This window comes from Opisthocomus hoazin, chromosome 4 (genome assembly GCF_030867145.1).
Source record: "Opisthocomus hoazin isolate bOpiHoa1 chromosome 4, bOpiHoa1.hap1, whole genome shotgun sequence".
Lineage (NCBI taxonomy): Eukaryota > Metazoa > Chordata > Aves > Opisthocomiformes > Opisthocomidae > Opisthocomus > Opisthocomus hoazin.
The window spans coordinates 93943598-93959637 of record NC_134417.1 but is presented as its reverse complement, the minus strand read 5'-3'; the positions used below and the strand labels follow the sequence as shown (position 1 = coordinate 93959637).

The following is a 16040-nucleotide window of genomic DNA, read 5'->3' as shown; positions in this document are numbered from 1 at the left end:
GAGGGGGACCTGGGTGTCCTGGTGGACGACAGGGTGACCATGAGCCAGCAGCGTGCCCTGGCTGCCCAGAAGGCCAATGGTCTCCTGGGGTGCATTCAGAGGAGTGTGGGCAGCAGGGCGAGGGAGGGTCTCCTCCCCCTCTGCTCTGCCCCAGTCAGGCCCCATCTGCAGTGCTGTGTCCAGTGCTGGGCTCCCCAGTTCAAGAAAGATGAGGAGCTATTGGAGAGAGCCCAGCGCAGGGCTACGAGGATGAGGAGGGGACTGGAGCATCTCTGCTAGGAGGAGAGGCTGAGGGAGCTGGGCTTGTTCAGCCTGGAGAAGAGAAGGCTGCGAGGGGACCTTGGAAATGCCTCTAAATATCTGCAGGGTGGGGGTCAGGAGGCCGGGGCCAGACTCTTTGCAGTGGTGCCCAGCAACAGGACAAGGGGCAACGGGCACAAACTGAAGCCGAGGAAGCTCCAGCTGAACCTGAGGAAGAACTTCTTCCCTCTGAGGGTGCCGGAGCCCTGGCCCAGGCTGCCCAGAGGGGCTGGGGAGTCTCCTTCTCTGGAGATATTCCAGCCCCGCCTGGCCGCGGTGCTGTGCAGCCTGCTGTGGGTGACCCTGCTTGGGCAGGGGGTTGGGCTGGGTGACCCCCAGAGGGCCCTTCCAGCCCCTGCCATGCTGGGATTCTGTGATTCTGTGAATAGAGTATTTCATCTGGAAGGGACCTGCTACCATCATCTACTCTAACTCCCTTCTAGTGCTTGAAACTCTTCTCCTAATTCCGATTCTTGCCCTTGTAGCATTCATAAACTCTATTTCCAGTATAAATAGGGCTGATCTGAAGCACATTCATTTTTTTGCCCTCTCTGCTTGCTGGGGCTGGGCCATCAGCTTAGCTGGTGTCCTCAGCAGATAAGATCCGCTGTTTCAGTTGGGTGGCCGTGGAGTCTGGGTGCTGAAAAGCAGGCGTTTTGTGCTGCGCTCGGTGTTGGCTTTGCTTTTAAGGATTATTTTGTGTTTGCTTTTTGGTTTCTGCCCTTCGATGAGGGACGCGATCTGTCTGTGTGAGGCCCAAGGTGACGCGCTCCAGCTCTAGCGAGACTCATGCTGAGAAAAATCACCAGTGAGATGAAGCCCTGAACGTTTGAGATCCAGTACAGTTGTTTCTGACTTCCTTTCTGGTTCCAGTAACACAGACTGTGGATTTTCAGTTCAGTTACTGCCATTTATTCAAAAGATATTTTTTGATTATTATTTTCTGAGTAGTAGGCTTGTGTACGCAGGGATTTTCTGCATTGTTGGCTGCTCTGTGAACAGCTCTGGAAGAGGGCTTTGTCATTGAGATTTTAAATTAAAATTTATTTCTTATTCTGCTCACTCCTGAGACCTAGAATAGAAAGTTCATGTTTCTGGTGATTTCAGTACACCTTTAAAAACAATTTTTTAATTTCTTTTTTTTAACATTTGCCTTGGACTTGGTTTGAGCAGGTCACATTTGCCCTTGACCAAAACAAGCTAAAGGTTAAAAATGCAGCTTTTCCTGATGTAATCACTACAACTTCTAAGGGTATTCTTACATGCCATGTGTCTGTTCCTTGGCAGGGTACCCTATTTTAGGTCCTCTGTGTGACTGTGAGACAAAACCTTTCTCTTCTGCGTGAACGCGATGCGTAGTGTTTTGGCTAGCTCGTCAGCCTTGCCCCTTGCATTGCAAGGTCTCCAGGCAGCAAGAGCACACTTCTCAGCCCTCCCCTCTCCCAAAATCCTGCAACGTTCGTGCTGGTGCTGGGCTGCAGGCGAACAGAGATGGACTGAGAAAGTGAGATTGATTCTTACAGAAAGAGGTAGGGCCTTGCTGAAAGGTATGAGCAAAAATATGTATCCAGTTTTTCCGTTTCGTCATTAGGCCAGCGTACTGGTGCTTCTGTTGCTAAAATCTGATTATTTTTAGTTGCATTACTGGGGAGAAAAAGAGTAGGTAGATCATTTTATAATAGTCCTGTGGGCATTGAATAGAATTTAATGCCAAATTGAAAGCGTAATGGCTGTACTTAGGGTTTGCCTTCCCCTGTAGGCTCTCTCCCATGTAGCTGAAAGTGGACGCTTCGGAAAGGATATGAAACACAGCAGCACCTGTGATAGCTCCCCCAGCTTCGAAATGTTTGAGGCTTACAGAATTCCTAAGCTAGATATGTATAAAAAACCCTTAATGGATTTCTTGCCTGCATGAACCTAGCAGACCTTGTCCTCTAGTATTCTGTGCGTTCAAGATGGTGAAGGCGAGTTGTTCAGAATGTCATTGGCCATTTACTGGTTTTAATCACAGAATCACAGAATAGTAGGGGTTGGAAGGGACCTCTGGGGGTCATCTAGTCCAACCCCCCTGCCGAAGCAGGGTCACCCACAGCAGGCTGCACAGGACCTTGTCCAGGCGGGGCTTGAATATCTCCAGAGAAGGAGACTCCCCAGCCCCTCTGGGCAGCCTGGGCCAGGGCTCCGTCACCCTCAGAGGGAAGAAGTTCTTCCTCGGGTTCAGCTGGAGCTTCCTCTGCTCCAGTTTGTGCCCATTGCCCCTTGTCCTGTCGCTGGGCACCACTGAAAAGAGCTTGGCCCCATCCTCCTGACACCCACCCTGCAGATATTTGTAGGCATTTATAAGGTCCCCTCTCAGCCTTCTCTTCTCCAGGCTGAACAAGCCCAGTTCCCTCAACCTCTCCTCGTAGGGGAGATGCTCCAGTCCCCTCACCATCCTTGTAGCCCTCTGCTGGACTCTCTCCAGTAGCTCTTCATCTTTCTTGAACTGGGGAGCCCAGCACTGGACACAGTACTCCAGATGAGGCCTCACCAGGGCAGAGCAGAGGGGAAGGAGAACCTCCCTCGTGCTGCTGGCCACACTCTTCTTGATGCACCCCAGGATTCCATTGGCTTTCTTGGCAGCCAGGGCACACTGCTGGCTCATGGTTAACCTGTTGTCCACCAGGACACCCAGGTCCCTCTCCGCAGAGCTGCTCTCCAGCAGGTCCACCCCAAGCCTGTACTTGTTTTAATGGGTAGCCTGGGTTTAGGTCTTGTGTTGAATTCTCTGGCACAGTCATTAATGGCGTTTTCCTGTGGACAAAATGACTTATTTCATATGCTGTGGGTATCTTACTGTCCCTGTCTTACTCTGGGGAAGCCAGGAAAAACGTATTTATTTCCTCTCGGATAAAAATCTTGGATAATCGTAGCTTTGAACTGTGGAAAAAAAAATCTGTCTTGCATTCAAGCCTTTTGCTTCCGAGCACACTGTTGTGAGCCACCTGCTTTGCGTTTAGCCTGAGATTATTTTTAAATAAATAAAGTTAGAGGGTAGGTTTCTAGTGCTCCGTCTTTCCTAGAAATCTGATTTGTGCTGTATTGTAATGTATTATCTTAACCTTTTCTTAGGGCTTTTTATATTGAATTTTTTATACTTTGTAAATCAAATTGCAAGTTCAGGTGGACCAGTTCTGACATCTGGAATTCAGTTTGCACTCGGTAAACAGCCTGGTCATCAGACTGGCAGTCAAGTCAGAATGCGTCTTGACGAGCAGTCTGCTCATTAATTTATTTTACTCCGTGGTGTACTCTGGCGTAGTCTTCTGAGCTGTGGCTACTCAGGCTTCCCTCCCTCATTCCCCGTGCAAAAATACCGTTCTGTGGATCGAGCTGCGAAGCCTGTTCCGATCTCCCTGGTGTTACTGGTGGGTTGCTGGTGGTGAAAGCACCGGCAGCGCCGCAGTCGGTGTCGAGAGCCCTTCCCTCAGACCGTGCTGCTGACAGCCAGCCTCAGTCCTGCTTTTCTAATTGGCGTTTTGGCAGCTCCTCGGTGTGCTGCTTAATTCTTTTACTGCTAAGCTCCTTTGCTTCCTTCCAAATCTTGGACTAGATGACCCACAGAGGTCCCTTCCCACCCCTACCATTCTGTGATTCCTTGCAGGCGGTTTGGTTCCTAGCTCCGTGCCTGCGTGGGCTCTCTGACCAGCAGCTCACGGCAGCGGTGCCTGACGTCTCTTCGGCTGGCATTCGTTCTCTGCCGATGTTTTCTGCCCTTCCTTCCCCTAGGCAAAACCCGGTAATTTGAGCAAATTTCCTGGAGGCTCATAAGTCCTCCATGTGAGGTGTCGTCTTCTCCCATTCCTTCTGAGGGCTTACAGCGCTGGAAGTCTTTCTAAAAGAAGTTGGTAATATTGATTTTCCTTTTATTTAGTTATTTGTCTCATGAGCTGTTTTCCTTTCCGGTCTCTAGCTGGACACGGTGCCTTCGCTGAAGCGTTGCACATGCTGGGACTGCCCGACCCGCTGCTGTGTTCCGGGATGGCAGCAAGGTGACGACCGTTGAGGATGACCCTGACTGAAAAACTGCGCGAGAGGATATCGCGGGCGTTCTACAACCACGGGCTGCTGTGTGCTTCCTACCCCATCCCCATCATCCTCTTCACTGCTCTCTGTATTCTGGCCTGCTGGTAAGTCTCGTAGGGTGCTGCTGCTTTGTGGAGTTTGCAGAGCAACGCCGTGAACGGGTTCAGGTTTCCCTGTCGTGTGGGCTTTCCCAAAAGCTCTTCTTTTTTTTTTGTTTTCAATACATAGTAGATTTTTGTCATCTTTTTGTGTGGGGCAAAAAAAAAAAGACAGAAATTAAGTATCTTCATGTGGTCTAATAAGTGAACACTAAAAACTAATTGAATAAATGAAGTAAAGCAATAAATAAAATAAAAGTGATACTCAGACACCTGCTGGTGGACTCCAAAGCCATAAATTAAAAATGGGGAGAAGGAAAGTTGATCTTTCTCCCCGTGCTTGCCTGTTCTGTTATCCCTGAAGCCTGTACTCTTCTTTTTCAGCCCTTGCCTTGGCACGCATGTGTTGTTTGTCCTTGTAAATTTTATACTGTCCTTATGGCCTCTTACTTGGATATGAGTTGCAGCTGGATGTATTATCGTGATCAGAAATGTTACAGGGGCTTCTTAATCATTTCCAATGAGGCATTGTTACTGCTGGAGTTGAGAAAACTTTTGTGCTCAGATCCGTGCACAGACACGTGCCCAGACAGATTCTGTCATCAAGGTTTTAATTCTAAATATCGTGTCTCTTCTGGTCAAAATAAACCTGATGTAATGATCTACTCTTCAGCTTTTAGAAGAGCTTCACCTGTGTTGATATAGATACAGATGGAAATTTTTCTTTGAGCATCGCTGAGGGTAAGACAGACTGCTTTCACATCTGCTGTTAGACAGTATTGAAGTGATCGGTCAGGCCTTGGGCCAGGCTGCCCAGGGCAATGGGGGAGTCCCCATCCCTGGAGGGGTTCAGACACCGTCTGGATGTGGCCCTTGGGGACATGGTTTAGCAGGCGTGGGAGTGTTGGGGTGACGGTTGGACTTGATGACCTCAGAGGCCTTTTCCAACCTTAATGATTCTGTGATTCTAAGATTATTTTCCTGTATTGAAAACCTGTGAGATCACTTCTCATGCCTGTGGCTCCTCAAGGTTGTGAGCAGCAATCGGGGTGTTGCTTTCCTGATTTTTTTTTCACTGCTTCACATGAATTCCTGTAACTGTCAGTGATAACAGTTTTATTTTCAGATCTCTTGTGCTGTAGAAATACGAAGCTTCTAAAGGTCCAAGCAAGCGGATTCTACCTTCTGTTTATCTTTGAAATGGTCGCAAGTTACAGCTCTGTCTTTTGACTTCAGCTTTGCTGGTGCTGCTTTCACATGTCAGGCCTGCGTTCACCAAACCAGAACTCCACCGCGAGCCCCGAGTCGCCACACCCCAGGGCTCTTGCTTGCAAATTGCTTCATCAGCACTTCCAGTGGCATTAGGCTCCTATTTTCAGTTACCTTTCAGGTGCTGTTGCTGGGGTAAATGCAGGAATGCAAGACACCTGCTTCGGTATAAAGTGTTAATCCACACAAGTGTTCTGTTTTGGGAGGGATCAAAATAAAAACTGCATGCTTACTCCTTTTCCTAAATTTAGGATTTCCCGGACGGGAGGAAATGTGATCTAGGATTACCAGCAGCTGTCCTCGTTCTTCTTGGGGACCTTGTGCCCACTGGGTCAGAACTGGTGTCTGTCCTGTCCTTTTACTCGTCTGTTTAGAGCAGTGTGATTTAAGGTGTCTCCCATGAAGCTGTGAGGCTTCAAACCAGGTTGTCTTTGGCGGATTAGCCAGCTTAGATTAGATTATTTGTGGAAGTGTCTGCATTTCTGAGTGCTGGTATTTGAGGACTCTCCAGTTATTGGTTACCTTTAGGCTGCAGAAATTTGTCCAAGACCCCATCAGGCATAAAGTGAATAGTTTGTGTTTTCTTTAATGAAAGAACACATTTCTTTAATGAAAACTTCTTGAAGTTCTTTTTCAGTAACTTATTAGAAAAGCAAATGACAGCCCTAGGAGAGACAGGGTTTTAAAAATACTGTGACACCCATCGGGAGCAAGAGTACCCTGGGAAAAAAACTGAAGTGTGGCTAAAGTGCTCCCTCTTTAGAATCAATTTTTGGGGATGTTTCAGTTCCTGTTCTGTATTATGGTGTGTTAGTTAGGTTTTAATTCTGGCTTGAGAAGTGGCATTACTAACTAGGTCAAAACGGTTCCAGAGTGCAGCTCTTCTACACTTGAGTATTTCAGCGTGATAAGACTGGCTCTGACAGGATGGCCGTGCATAGGACACTCTGAAATATTTATTGGAAGTTTAGTTTTGGGGTGAAGTCTTCAAGTTTTCCTCGTAGTTTGAGCCTGTGGTCCGAGTTCTTCATTGATGACCTGGATGATGGAGTGGGCTGCACCCTCAGCAAGTTTGCAGATGATACAAACTTCATCTGTCATGAACTGGAAACTGGATGAAGTGGCTGGGTGAAAACTGGAAAGAGTGGCTGATGCACCAGATGGCTGCACGGGCAGAGGGGAGCCTCGTGAAGTTCAACACAAAGAGATGCAAAAGGAAGAGTAACCCCAGGCACCCCAGGTACAGAGAGGGGGTCAGCTCTCTGGAAAGGAGCTTTGCAGAGCAGGTCCTGGGGGTCCTGGTGGACACCAGAGTGAAGAGGAGCCTGCTGTGTGCCGCCATGGCGGAGGTGGGCACGGTGTCCTGGCTGCGTCAGGGAGAGCGTTGCAGCAGGTCGAGGGGATCCTTCCCTGCTGCGCAGCACCGGTGAGGCTGAGCCTGGGGTGCTGTGTCCAGTGCTGGGCTTCCAGCAACAGAAGGATGTGGAGTTAGTGGAGCAAGTCCAGCAAAAGGCCATGAAAATTTGAAGGGTCTGGAGCATCTCTCCTGTGAGGCCTGAAGGGGCCTGCGAGAGAGCTGGAGAGGGGCTTTTGGCAAGGGCCTGGAGTGACAGGACAAGGGGTGATGGCTTTAGACTGAGAGAGGGGAGATTTAGATGAGATATGAGGAAGAATCGTGGTATCATAGAATGGTTTGAGTTGGGAGGGACCTTTAAAGGCCATCTAGCCCAACCCCCTGCAGTGAGCAGGGACATCTTCAGCTGGATCAGGCTGCTCAGAGCCCCGTCCAACCTGGCCTGGGATGTTTCCAGGGATGGGGCATCTCCCACCTCTCTGGGCAACCTGGGCTGGGGTTTCACCAACCTTGTCATAAAAAATTTCTTCCTTACATCCGGTCTAAATCCACCCTCTCTTAGTTTAAAGCCATTGCTCCCTCTCTTATCGCAACAAGCCCTGCTGAAAAGATTTTCCCCATCTTTCCTGTAGGCCTCCTCCAGGCCCTGGCAGCTGCTCTAAGGTCTCCCCGCAGCCTTCTCCTCCCCAGGCTGCCCAGCCCCAGCTCTCCCAGCCTTTCCTCCCAGCAGAGGGGTTCCAGCCCTCGCATCGTTGCTGGGGCCTCCTCTGGCCCCGCTCCCACAGCTCCAGCTCTGTCCTGTGCTGAGGGCTCCAGAGCTGGACGCAGGACTCCCGGGGGGGTCTCAGCAGAGCGGGGCAGAGGGGCAGAATCCCCTCCCTCGCCCTGTGCCCACGCTGCTGGGGATGCAGCCCAGGGCATGCTTGGCCTTCTGGGCTGCCAGCGCACATTGGTGGCTCATGTCCAGCTTCTCACCCCGCAGCACCCCCAAGTCCTTCTCCTCAGGGCTGCTCTCCATCCCTTCACCCCAGCCTGTATTGATAGTGGGGGTTGCCCCCACCCATGTGCAGGACCTTGCACTTGGCCTGGTTGAACCTCATGAGGTTCCCACAGGCCCACCTCTCCAGCCTGTCCAGGTCCCTCTGGATGCCATCCTGTCCTTCTGGTGTGCCCCACTCAGCTCGGTGTCATCTGCAGACTTGCTGAGGGTGCACTTGATCTCGCTGCCTAGGTCACTGATGAAACTGTCAAACAGCCCCAGTCCCAGTACGGACCCCTGAGGGACACCACTTGTCACCGGCGTCCATCTGGACGTCGAGATGTTGACCATTACCCTCTGGCTGTGACCTTCCAACCAATTCCTCAGCCACCGAACAGTCCACCCATCACATCCGTCTCTCTCCAGTTCAGAGAGAAGGATGTTGTGAGGGACTGTGTCGAGGGCTTTACAGAGGTCCAGATGGATCACATCCGTAGCTCTTCCCTTGTCCACTGGTCTGGTCACGCCATCGTAGAAAGCCACCAGGTTGGTGAGGCAGGACTTGCCCTTGGTGAAGCCGCGTTGGCTGTCTCGAATCACCTCGCTGTCCTCCCTGTGCCTTAGCCCAGCTTCTGGGAGGATCTGCTCCGTGATCTTCCCAGGCACAGAGGGGAGGCTGTCAGGTCGGTAGTTCCCAGGGTCCTCCTTCTTACCCTTTGCAAAAATGGGCCCAGTGTTTCCCTTCTTCCAGTCACCAGGGCCTTCTCCTGACTGCCATGACCTTTCAAACAGCGTGGAGAGTGGCTTGGCAGCGACACCAGCCAATTCCCTCAGGACTCTGGGGTGCATCTGGCCAGGTCCCGTAGACTTCTGTATGTTCAGGTTCCTCAGGTAGTCCCGAACCTTGTCTTCCCTTACAGTGGGAAGGGCTTTGCTACTCTGGTCCCCATCTTGCAGTCCATCAGCTGGGGAGGGGCGAGGAGAGAGGCTGCCAGTGAAGACTGAGGCAAAAAGAAATTCTTCCCTGTGAGGGTGGTGAGGCCCAGGCTGCCCAGAGAAGCTGTGGCTGCCCCCTCCCTGGCAGTGCTCAAGGCCAGGTTGGATGGAGCTCTGAGCACCCTGGGCTGGGGGAAGGGGTCCCTGCCCGTGGCAGGGGAGTGGAACTGGGTGGTCTATAAGGTCCCTCCCAACCCAAACCATTCCATGATACAATCTGTGATAAGAAAATGATTTTTTCCTGTAAGGTTGTTAACCCCTGGAGCAGGTATCCCCGAGAGGCAGTGAAGGTTTGGAGTCCTTGGAGATACCCAGAAGCCACCTGGGCACGGCCCCGAGCTGCCTGCTGTGGCCGACCCTGCTGCGAGCGGGTTTAGCCCAGCCGATCTCCAGAGCTGCCTTCCAGCCCCAGCTGCCTGGCGTTCTGCCGCTCTGCTCTTCAGTCTGCCCGTGGAGCTTAGAAAGGAGCTGTGCAAGGCAGAACAACTCAGGAGAATTGTTTCGAAGTTGCCTTTTCGGTTTCTCCAGTGGAAGAATCGTGTTGATTTATGAAGGTGTTAGGAGTCCCTCCTTCCCTCTGCTGGAAAAGGAAGCGGTGCTTAAGGGAACACACATCCTTGCTATCAAGCGACTTGAGAATCGCTCCTGTTTCCTTGGGGCGAGGTAGCTTTGCAGTTGCAGTCCACATATTGTTCATGCATGTAAAACAAGGAATAAACCGAATTATATCCCCTTACAATGAAGCTACATTACCGAATATGTAGTGTGCCAGGTTCCTTTTACTAATATTTGGGTATTTTCTTGCCAGAGCTCAAATTCAGGTGCTGCTCTCTATAGTGAGAACTTGATAAATACCCTTGGGAGTCCGAGATGCCTCCTCCTTGTTTGCTCTGTGTGGAATAATCTTATATTTGTGGTGTGTGGCTGCACAAAGTTGTTAGCTCTGTGGCTTGTGCAACTATAGCTGTTGAACGCTAATCCCGTAACAAATGGGCAGGGACTACGACCGTGTAAACCTGGAGCAAGGTATTCAGTAGCTTTTCAGACTGTACTGCGCCAGAATCCGGCTGAACAAGTCTTTTCATCAGATCTAGGAAAATTTTATAGTTTTTTGGGGAGGGGGGGTGCCAAGAAAATGATATGAAATAACGGGAAGACAGAAGTGATCAACAGTCATCTCAATGACTGCTGGCTGGCTGTGGGGCAGAGCAAGAAACTTCAAAAGTATTGTATCAGTTATTTGGAAAAATGAATTTTTATCTAATCCACTAACTCACTTCAGGTTGAAGTGAAGTCCTGGAAGTCTGTCCCGTGGTGTGCATCTCATTCATTGTATGCTCGCCCTCTTCTTCAGCCTTTCCTAGGCGGTGGCTGTTGGCCGCTGTAAGGAATAGGCCTGCTGGGCAGATGGACCCTTGGTCTGACGCAGCACAGAAAGCTGTGTGTGTCTTCGTTTTAGACTGCGTCCATCCAAACAGCCTTCCAGGACGCAGAACTGGCGGCTGTGGGGTGCGTTCAGCACATGGCGTGGGTTGGGTGCTGTCTGCGGGCCGCCTCCTGCGGCAGCTTCTGGTGGCCGGCATGAGGAACTCGCTGGTGGCCACCGAGTGTCTCGTCTGCGTTTTGTGCTGCGGTCGTATAGTGAGGACTCTGAGTGACGGTCTTTGGCACCGCCTTACTGACAGGGTTTAATTTGTTTGTGCTCTTCAGAAGCGTTCCATTTTCGTAGGATGGGTTTCACTGGTTCATCTCGTCCACCTCACTGCAAAAATGAGTGAGAAATGGGCTGAAATTTGGAGAATCACAGCATGGTCAGGGTTGGAAGGGACCTCTGTGGGTCACCCAGCCCAACCCCCTGCCGAAGCAGGGTCACCCACAGCAGGCTGCACAGCACCGCGGCCAGGCGGGGCTGGAATATCTCCAGAGAAGGAGACTCCCCAGCCCCTCTGGGCAGCCTGGGCCAGGGCTCCGTCACCCTCAGAGGGAAGAAGTTCTTCCTCGGGTTCAGCTGGAGCTGCCTCGGCTCCAGTTTGTGCCCGTTGCCCCTTGTCCTGTCGCGGGGCACCACTGGAAAGAGTCTGGCCCCGTCCTCCTGACCCCCACCCTGCAGATATTTAGAGGCATTTCCAAGGTCCCCTCTGAGCCTTCTCTTCTCCAGGCTGAACAAGCCCAGCTCCCTCAGCCTCTCCTCCTAGGAGAGATGCTCCAGTCCCCTCCTCATCCTCGTAGCCCTGCGCTGGGCTCTCTCCAGTAGCTCCTCATCTTTCTTGAACTGGGGAAAGAAGCTGGTGGAAAAAAACAAGGCCCAGCTTCGGGGTCGAAGCTCACTTGGGCAGCGTTTCTGTCCAACGTGGTTGATGAGAGACCCTCAGCGCTGTGTGCGTAGTAACGCAGCTTAGTGTCTGAAACAAGCGTGGGCCAATTCAGTAGTAGGAACTACAGGTTGTTCTAATGAGGAAGGAGGATACACAAGTGATCCAGTGGTTTCATGCTGACTTTTATCAACAGGGAAGGAGCTAGTAACAGCCTCGGCGTGCTGAGAGGGTTAGTCCCTGTCCCTGAAGAACTGAGGGGGAAAAGGAGAAGGTAGTAGAGCAAAAAGGAGGCATTCTGTATTCTTCAGCCGTAAACGTGGTTAATAATACATCATATTGTTCAAGCAGGCAAGGGTGGATCCTATATCCTGAATTCTTGAAAGAGAGAGAGGTTAAACAGAGTCCTCTCCTCTGCGCCCGGAATCAGGAGAGCTTGTAGAACTCTGCTACAGAAGAAATTAACTCGGTGGTTCTCATTTTGCTCCCCTCACCTCAGTAACACATGACCATCTTTGTGTTCAGAGAACTTTTTAAAAAGCTGAAATAAACCACGTGGTCCACAAGTTAATGCAGCATCGGTTCTGGTTCTCCATCAGTGTGACGACAGTTGGCACGCGGGCGCTTCTCCTGGTCTGAAGAGGTCGGGCGTCGGGGATCAGGTAGCACGGTCTCCCCGGAGTGTCGGTTACGGGCTGTGTGGATGTGTCCTGTCTTTAACCCTGGGAGTATTTTGTGCAGATGCAATTTTTAATCTCACCTATAGACAAGACATAGCACATCTGCTTTTGTTAATAAATTAATATACAAAGTAAAAGCGAGAATGACTCATTCTTTCTCTAAAAGTCTGAAAATCCACGTCTTGACTTCACAGCGAGGGTTTTCTGCTGAGCTAGCTGTTGGTGGAGCTTGCTAGTTAACTGCTTGTTTTCCCATGTATCCCTTTCTACGTGACTTCCATTTGCATCACCCCATTTACAGAATCACAGAATGGTAGGGGTTGGAAGGGACCTCTGTGGGTCATCTAGTCCAACCCCCTGCCGAAGCAGGGTCACCTACAGCAGGCTGCACAGGATCTTGTCCAGGCGGGTCTTGAATATCTCCAGAGAAGGAGACTCCACAACCTCCCTGGGCAGCCTGTTCCAGTGCTCCGTCACCCTCAGAGGGAAGAAGTTCTTCCTCATGTTCAGACGGAACTTCCTGTGCCTCAGTTTGTGCCCGTTGCCCCTTGTCCTGTCACTGGGCACCACTGAAAAGAGCTTGGCCCCATCCTCCTGACACCCACCCTGCAGATATTTGTAGGCATTTCAAAGGTCCCCTCGCAGCCTTCTCTTCTCCAGGCTGAACAAGCCCAGTTCCCTCAACCTCTCCTCGTAGTGGAGATGCTCCAGTCCCCTCACCATCCTCGTAGCCCTCCGCTGGACTCTCTCCAGTAGCTCTTCATCTTTCTTGAAGTGGGGAGCCCAGCACTGGACACAGTACTCCAGATGAGGCCTCACCAGGGCAGTGTAGAGGGGAAGGAGAACCTCCCTCATCCTGCTGGCCACACTCTTCTTGATGCACCCCAGGATCCCATTGGCTTTCTTGGCAGCCAGGGCACACTGCTGGCTCATGGTCACCCTGTCGTCCACCAGTGAATCTGCCTCAGGAGACATTCCTGTTCTTTGCAGCTACAAACCTGCGTGTGTCGCTTCTTTCGCCCCGCAGAGTGAGGGTGCTGCGCAAGGCTGTCGGACACGAGAGCAGTCGCTCCTCTTCCCCAGCTCAGAGGTGAACGGTGATGCCTCTAAATCTGGTCAGAAGGGTAAATTTGAATTCGCTGTGTAGTTCTGAAAAATACTTTTTAGTTAAAGACTTTAAAATCAAACAATTTACCCTGGGAAGCCAGTTTAGGAGAATTAAACAGGGTGAGTCTTTGCAGGTGTTCATTATTTTGCTGAAGTGCTGGGTTCTGCTGCTGGAGAACGGTGGAACTGTCTGGAACCAGAGCCTTTTTGTGTGTGTGCGTACTCTTGCGGTACAAGGGGCGAACGGTTTTAAACAAAAAGAGGGGAGATTCAGACTGGTTATGAGGAAGACATTTTTTTACAGTGAGGGTGGTGAAACCCTGGCCTGGATTGCCCAGCGAGGTGGGAGATGCCCCATCCCTGGAAACACCCCAGGCCAGGCTGGACGGGGCTCAGAGCAGCTGGATCCCGTTGAAGATGTCCCTGCTCGCTGCAGGGGTTGGGCTGGGTGGCCTCGAAGGGGCCCTTCCCACCCAAACCACGCCGTGATTCTATAGATTTCTCCTTGAAAGAACATTTCAGTATCTTACAGGCTTGTATTATCTTGTGTGATAACCGGAGGAGCTGAGCTGCTGTCGGACCCTTCATGGTCCAGATCCCCACAGAATGCGGTCTCCTCTGGGACCGCATGATGAAACTAGAAGCAACGAGAAACCAGAAGCAACGAGACCTCTACTCCGCTTCACAGAAAAAGGAAGCTGGCAGCGCAGAGCGAGGGGAATCTTTACTTTCCCCGTGCAGGTTTTTGAGGGTCTTGTCAGTGGGAAACTGGGCAAAGCAAGTGTCATTTATTCAGACATGTTGTTCATGCCCTTAGCAAGGCTTAAAAGGGAGCTGTTGCTGCCAGATAGCTGGTGTGCTCTACCCTCTGGCAAGTCCCTTTTTATCAAATTCTATCTCATTAGCAACGGGTTTTCCGTTGTTCTGTCTTTGTGACAGTTTAGGCAGGAAACAGGCTAAAAACTTCTCCTGCAGCGTGCAAAACGGAGGTGGTAGCTATTTTAAGGCAACATACCACCACCTTCACTGTTACCCAAGACCTGGCAGCTCTCTACTTTCCTTCCTGTTCACCAGCAGAAGGCTGTTGTGGGGCGGTGGAGATCTCCACCTTGATTCTGAGGAGGAGGAACACGCCGTTGTGGGGTTTGCAGTTCTGCCGAGTTGCCAGCTGCCTCGGGCTGACCTGGCAGGTCTCCATCTTGGCCCTCGAAGCTGTCTTGAAAATATGTAAAGTAGCTGGGTGAACATTTTTTGCATGAACCTGCCTCATGCTTGGTAACTAAAATGTACTCTCGCTTGAATTTGGCGATGCCAACTTGTAGATGCTCTGTTTTTCCTTTATTTTTGGATTTGCAGGAGGGTGTCAGGGTGCGCTGTCACTCGCTTGGAGCGGTTCTCCCCTTTGGTGGGGAGTGCTCGTGGCAATGACCTAGGCCTGTCGCAGTCCTCGCAGCGTGTGGTGTCTGTGGGCAGCCAGGATGCTCCTAGCAGCTCTGCAGCAGCTCTTGGGTTGGTTTTTTAAAGTATCTCTTTACTTAAAAAATGCCTTCATGTTGATGCCTGCAGTAGGTCCAGTGAATTTCTTGCTGTCGTTGGGTGGTTCTTTCTCATTTGCCCTGTTTTTGTCTCTGCTGTCAGTCTGTCTCGGGTATCGCTGACTAGATAGCTGGTATCAAGTGCCTGCATGAGGCTAAATAAATTCAACACCTAATATTTTAGCTTCTTATTGCAATAACTTACAATAAATATAATCTAGAATGCATACATTGTGTGGTCTTACATCAGACATTCTGGAAACCTGTCATAAACATGAATCCTCAAATATCACTGTGATATAAGTAAATATACGTCCCTGCTTCCCTTATGGGGATGTATATTTATGTTGCAGTGGGCTCAAGATGAGGGAGCTTTGGAAAAGTGTCCCAGTCGTCGGTCTGGTTCCTGAGCTCTGCTGCGAAACAATCCCGTGAGCACCCGACGCTATCTAGATCGCGTTGCGGCAAGGGCGCTCGGGGCTAAGCATGGGTGCGTACAGACAGCAGGGTCTGGTTTAGCCTTTTATTTAAATTGTTTGAACGTGGCTTTCCTGTGGGGCCTTTTCTCTGAAGACAGATGCTGAAAACGGGGATTATAGTAAAAAATAGTTCCAGCTTTTTCGTGTGCGAGCCTGGCAGGCTGGCAGGAAGCCCTGTTCCTGACGGGCGCACATCAGTGTCTTCTAATACCACAGCTGCCACAGCTCTTCTAGTCTCAGTAAAATACAGAATCCCAGAATGGTTTGGGTTGGGAGGGACCTTGTAGACCACCCAGTTCCACTCCCCTGTGATGGGCAGGGACCCCTTCCCCCAGCCCAGGGTGCTCAGAGCTCCGTCCAACCTGGCCTTGAGCACTGGCAGGGAGGGGGCAGCCACAGCTTCTCTGGGCAGCCTGGGCCAGGGCCTCACCACCCTCCTGGGGAAGAATTTCTTCCTAATATCTCATCTAAATCTGCCCTCTTTCAAAATACAAAGACAATATCACCAAAGCTAAAAGCTCTTGCTCCTGATGAAGGTAGTAACCTAGGAGAGCAGAGCCGTGACTGATAAGCATCGTGCCTCCCTGTCTTTAGCAGTGATGAGTAGTAGGACTCATTAGCTTACAGGGAAATTAAAAGAATTATGTGTTACTTGGCAACATGGCTTTTATTGACTGAGCAGCGTGGAAGTGTAGAGGAAGCTGATGGAGCCCAGCAGTGTGACCTGCAGAAAGCGTCAGGCTGGATCGAGAAATTCTGACGCTGTTTTGTACCACGCGAGCAAGAGGCAAACGGTTTGAATAGCGGCAGTGTCAGGTGCCGCCTTCCTCTTCCTTGCCTGATGTAGGGATGGTTTAAAAATATGG

The 16040-nt window shown here is 50.8% G+C and overlaps 1 protein-coding gene across 6 annotated transcripts in view; it reads left to right on the top strand.

Moving 5' to 3' along the window:
- Positions 1 to 16040, top strand: part of SCAP (SREBF chaperone) — a 78194-nt gene that overhangs the window by 22461 nt on the left and 39693 nt on the right. For all 6 annotated transcript variants that reach the window (XM_075419983.1, XM_075419978.1, XM_075419980.1 and 3 more), the window contains one exon: positions 4253 to 4469. In XM_075419983.1, coding sequence (XP_075276098.1) covers positions 4348 to 4469 — 122 coding nt within the window. In that variant the 5' untranslated portion in view covers positions 4253 to 4347. The remainder of the gene's footprint in view (positions 1 to 4252; positions 4470 to 16040) is intronic.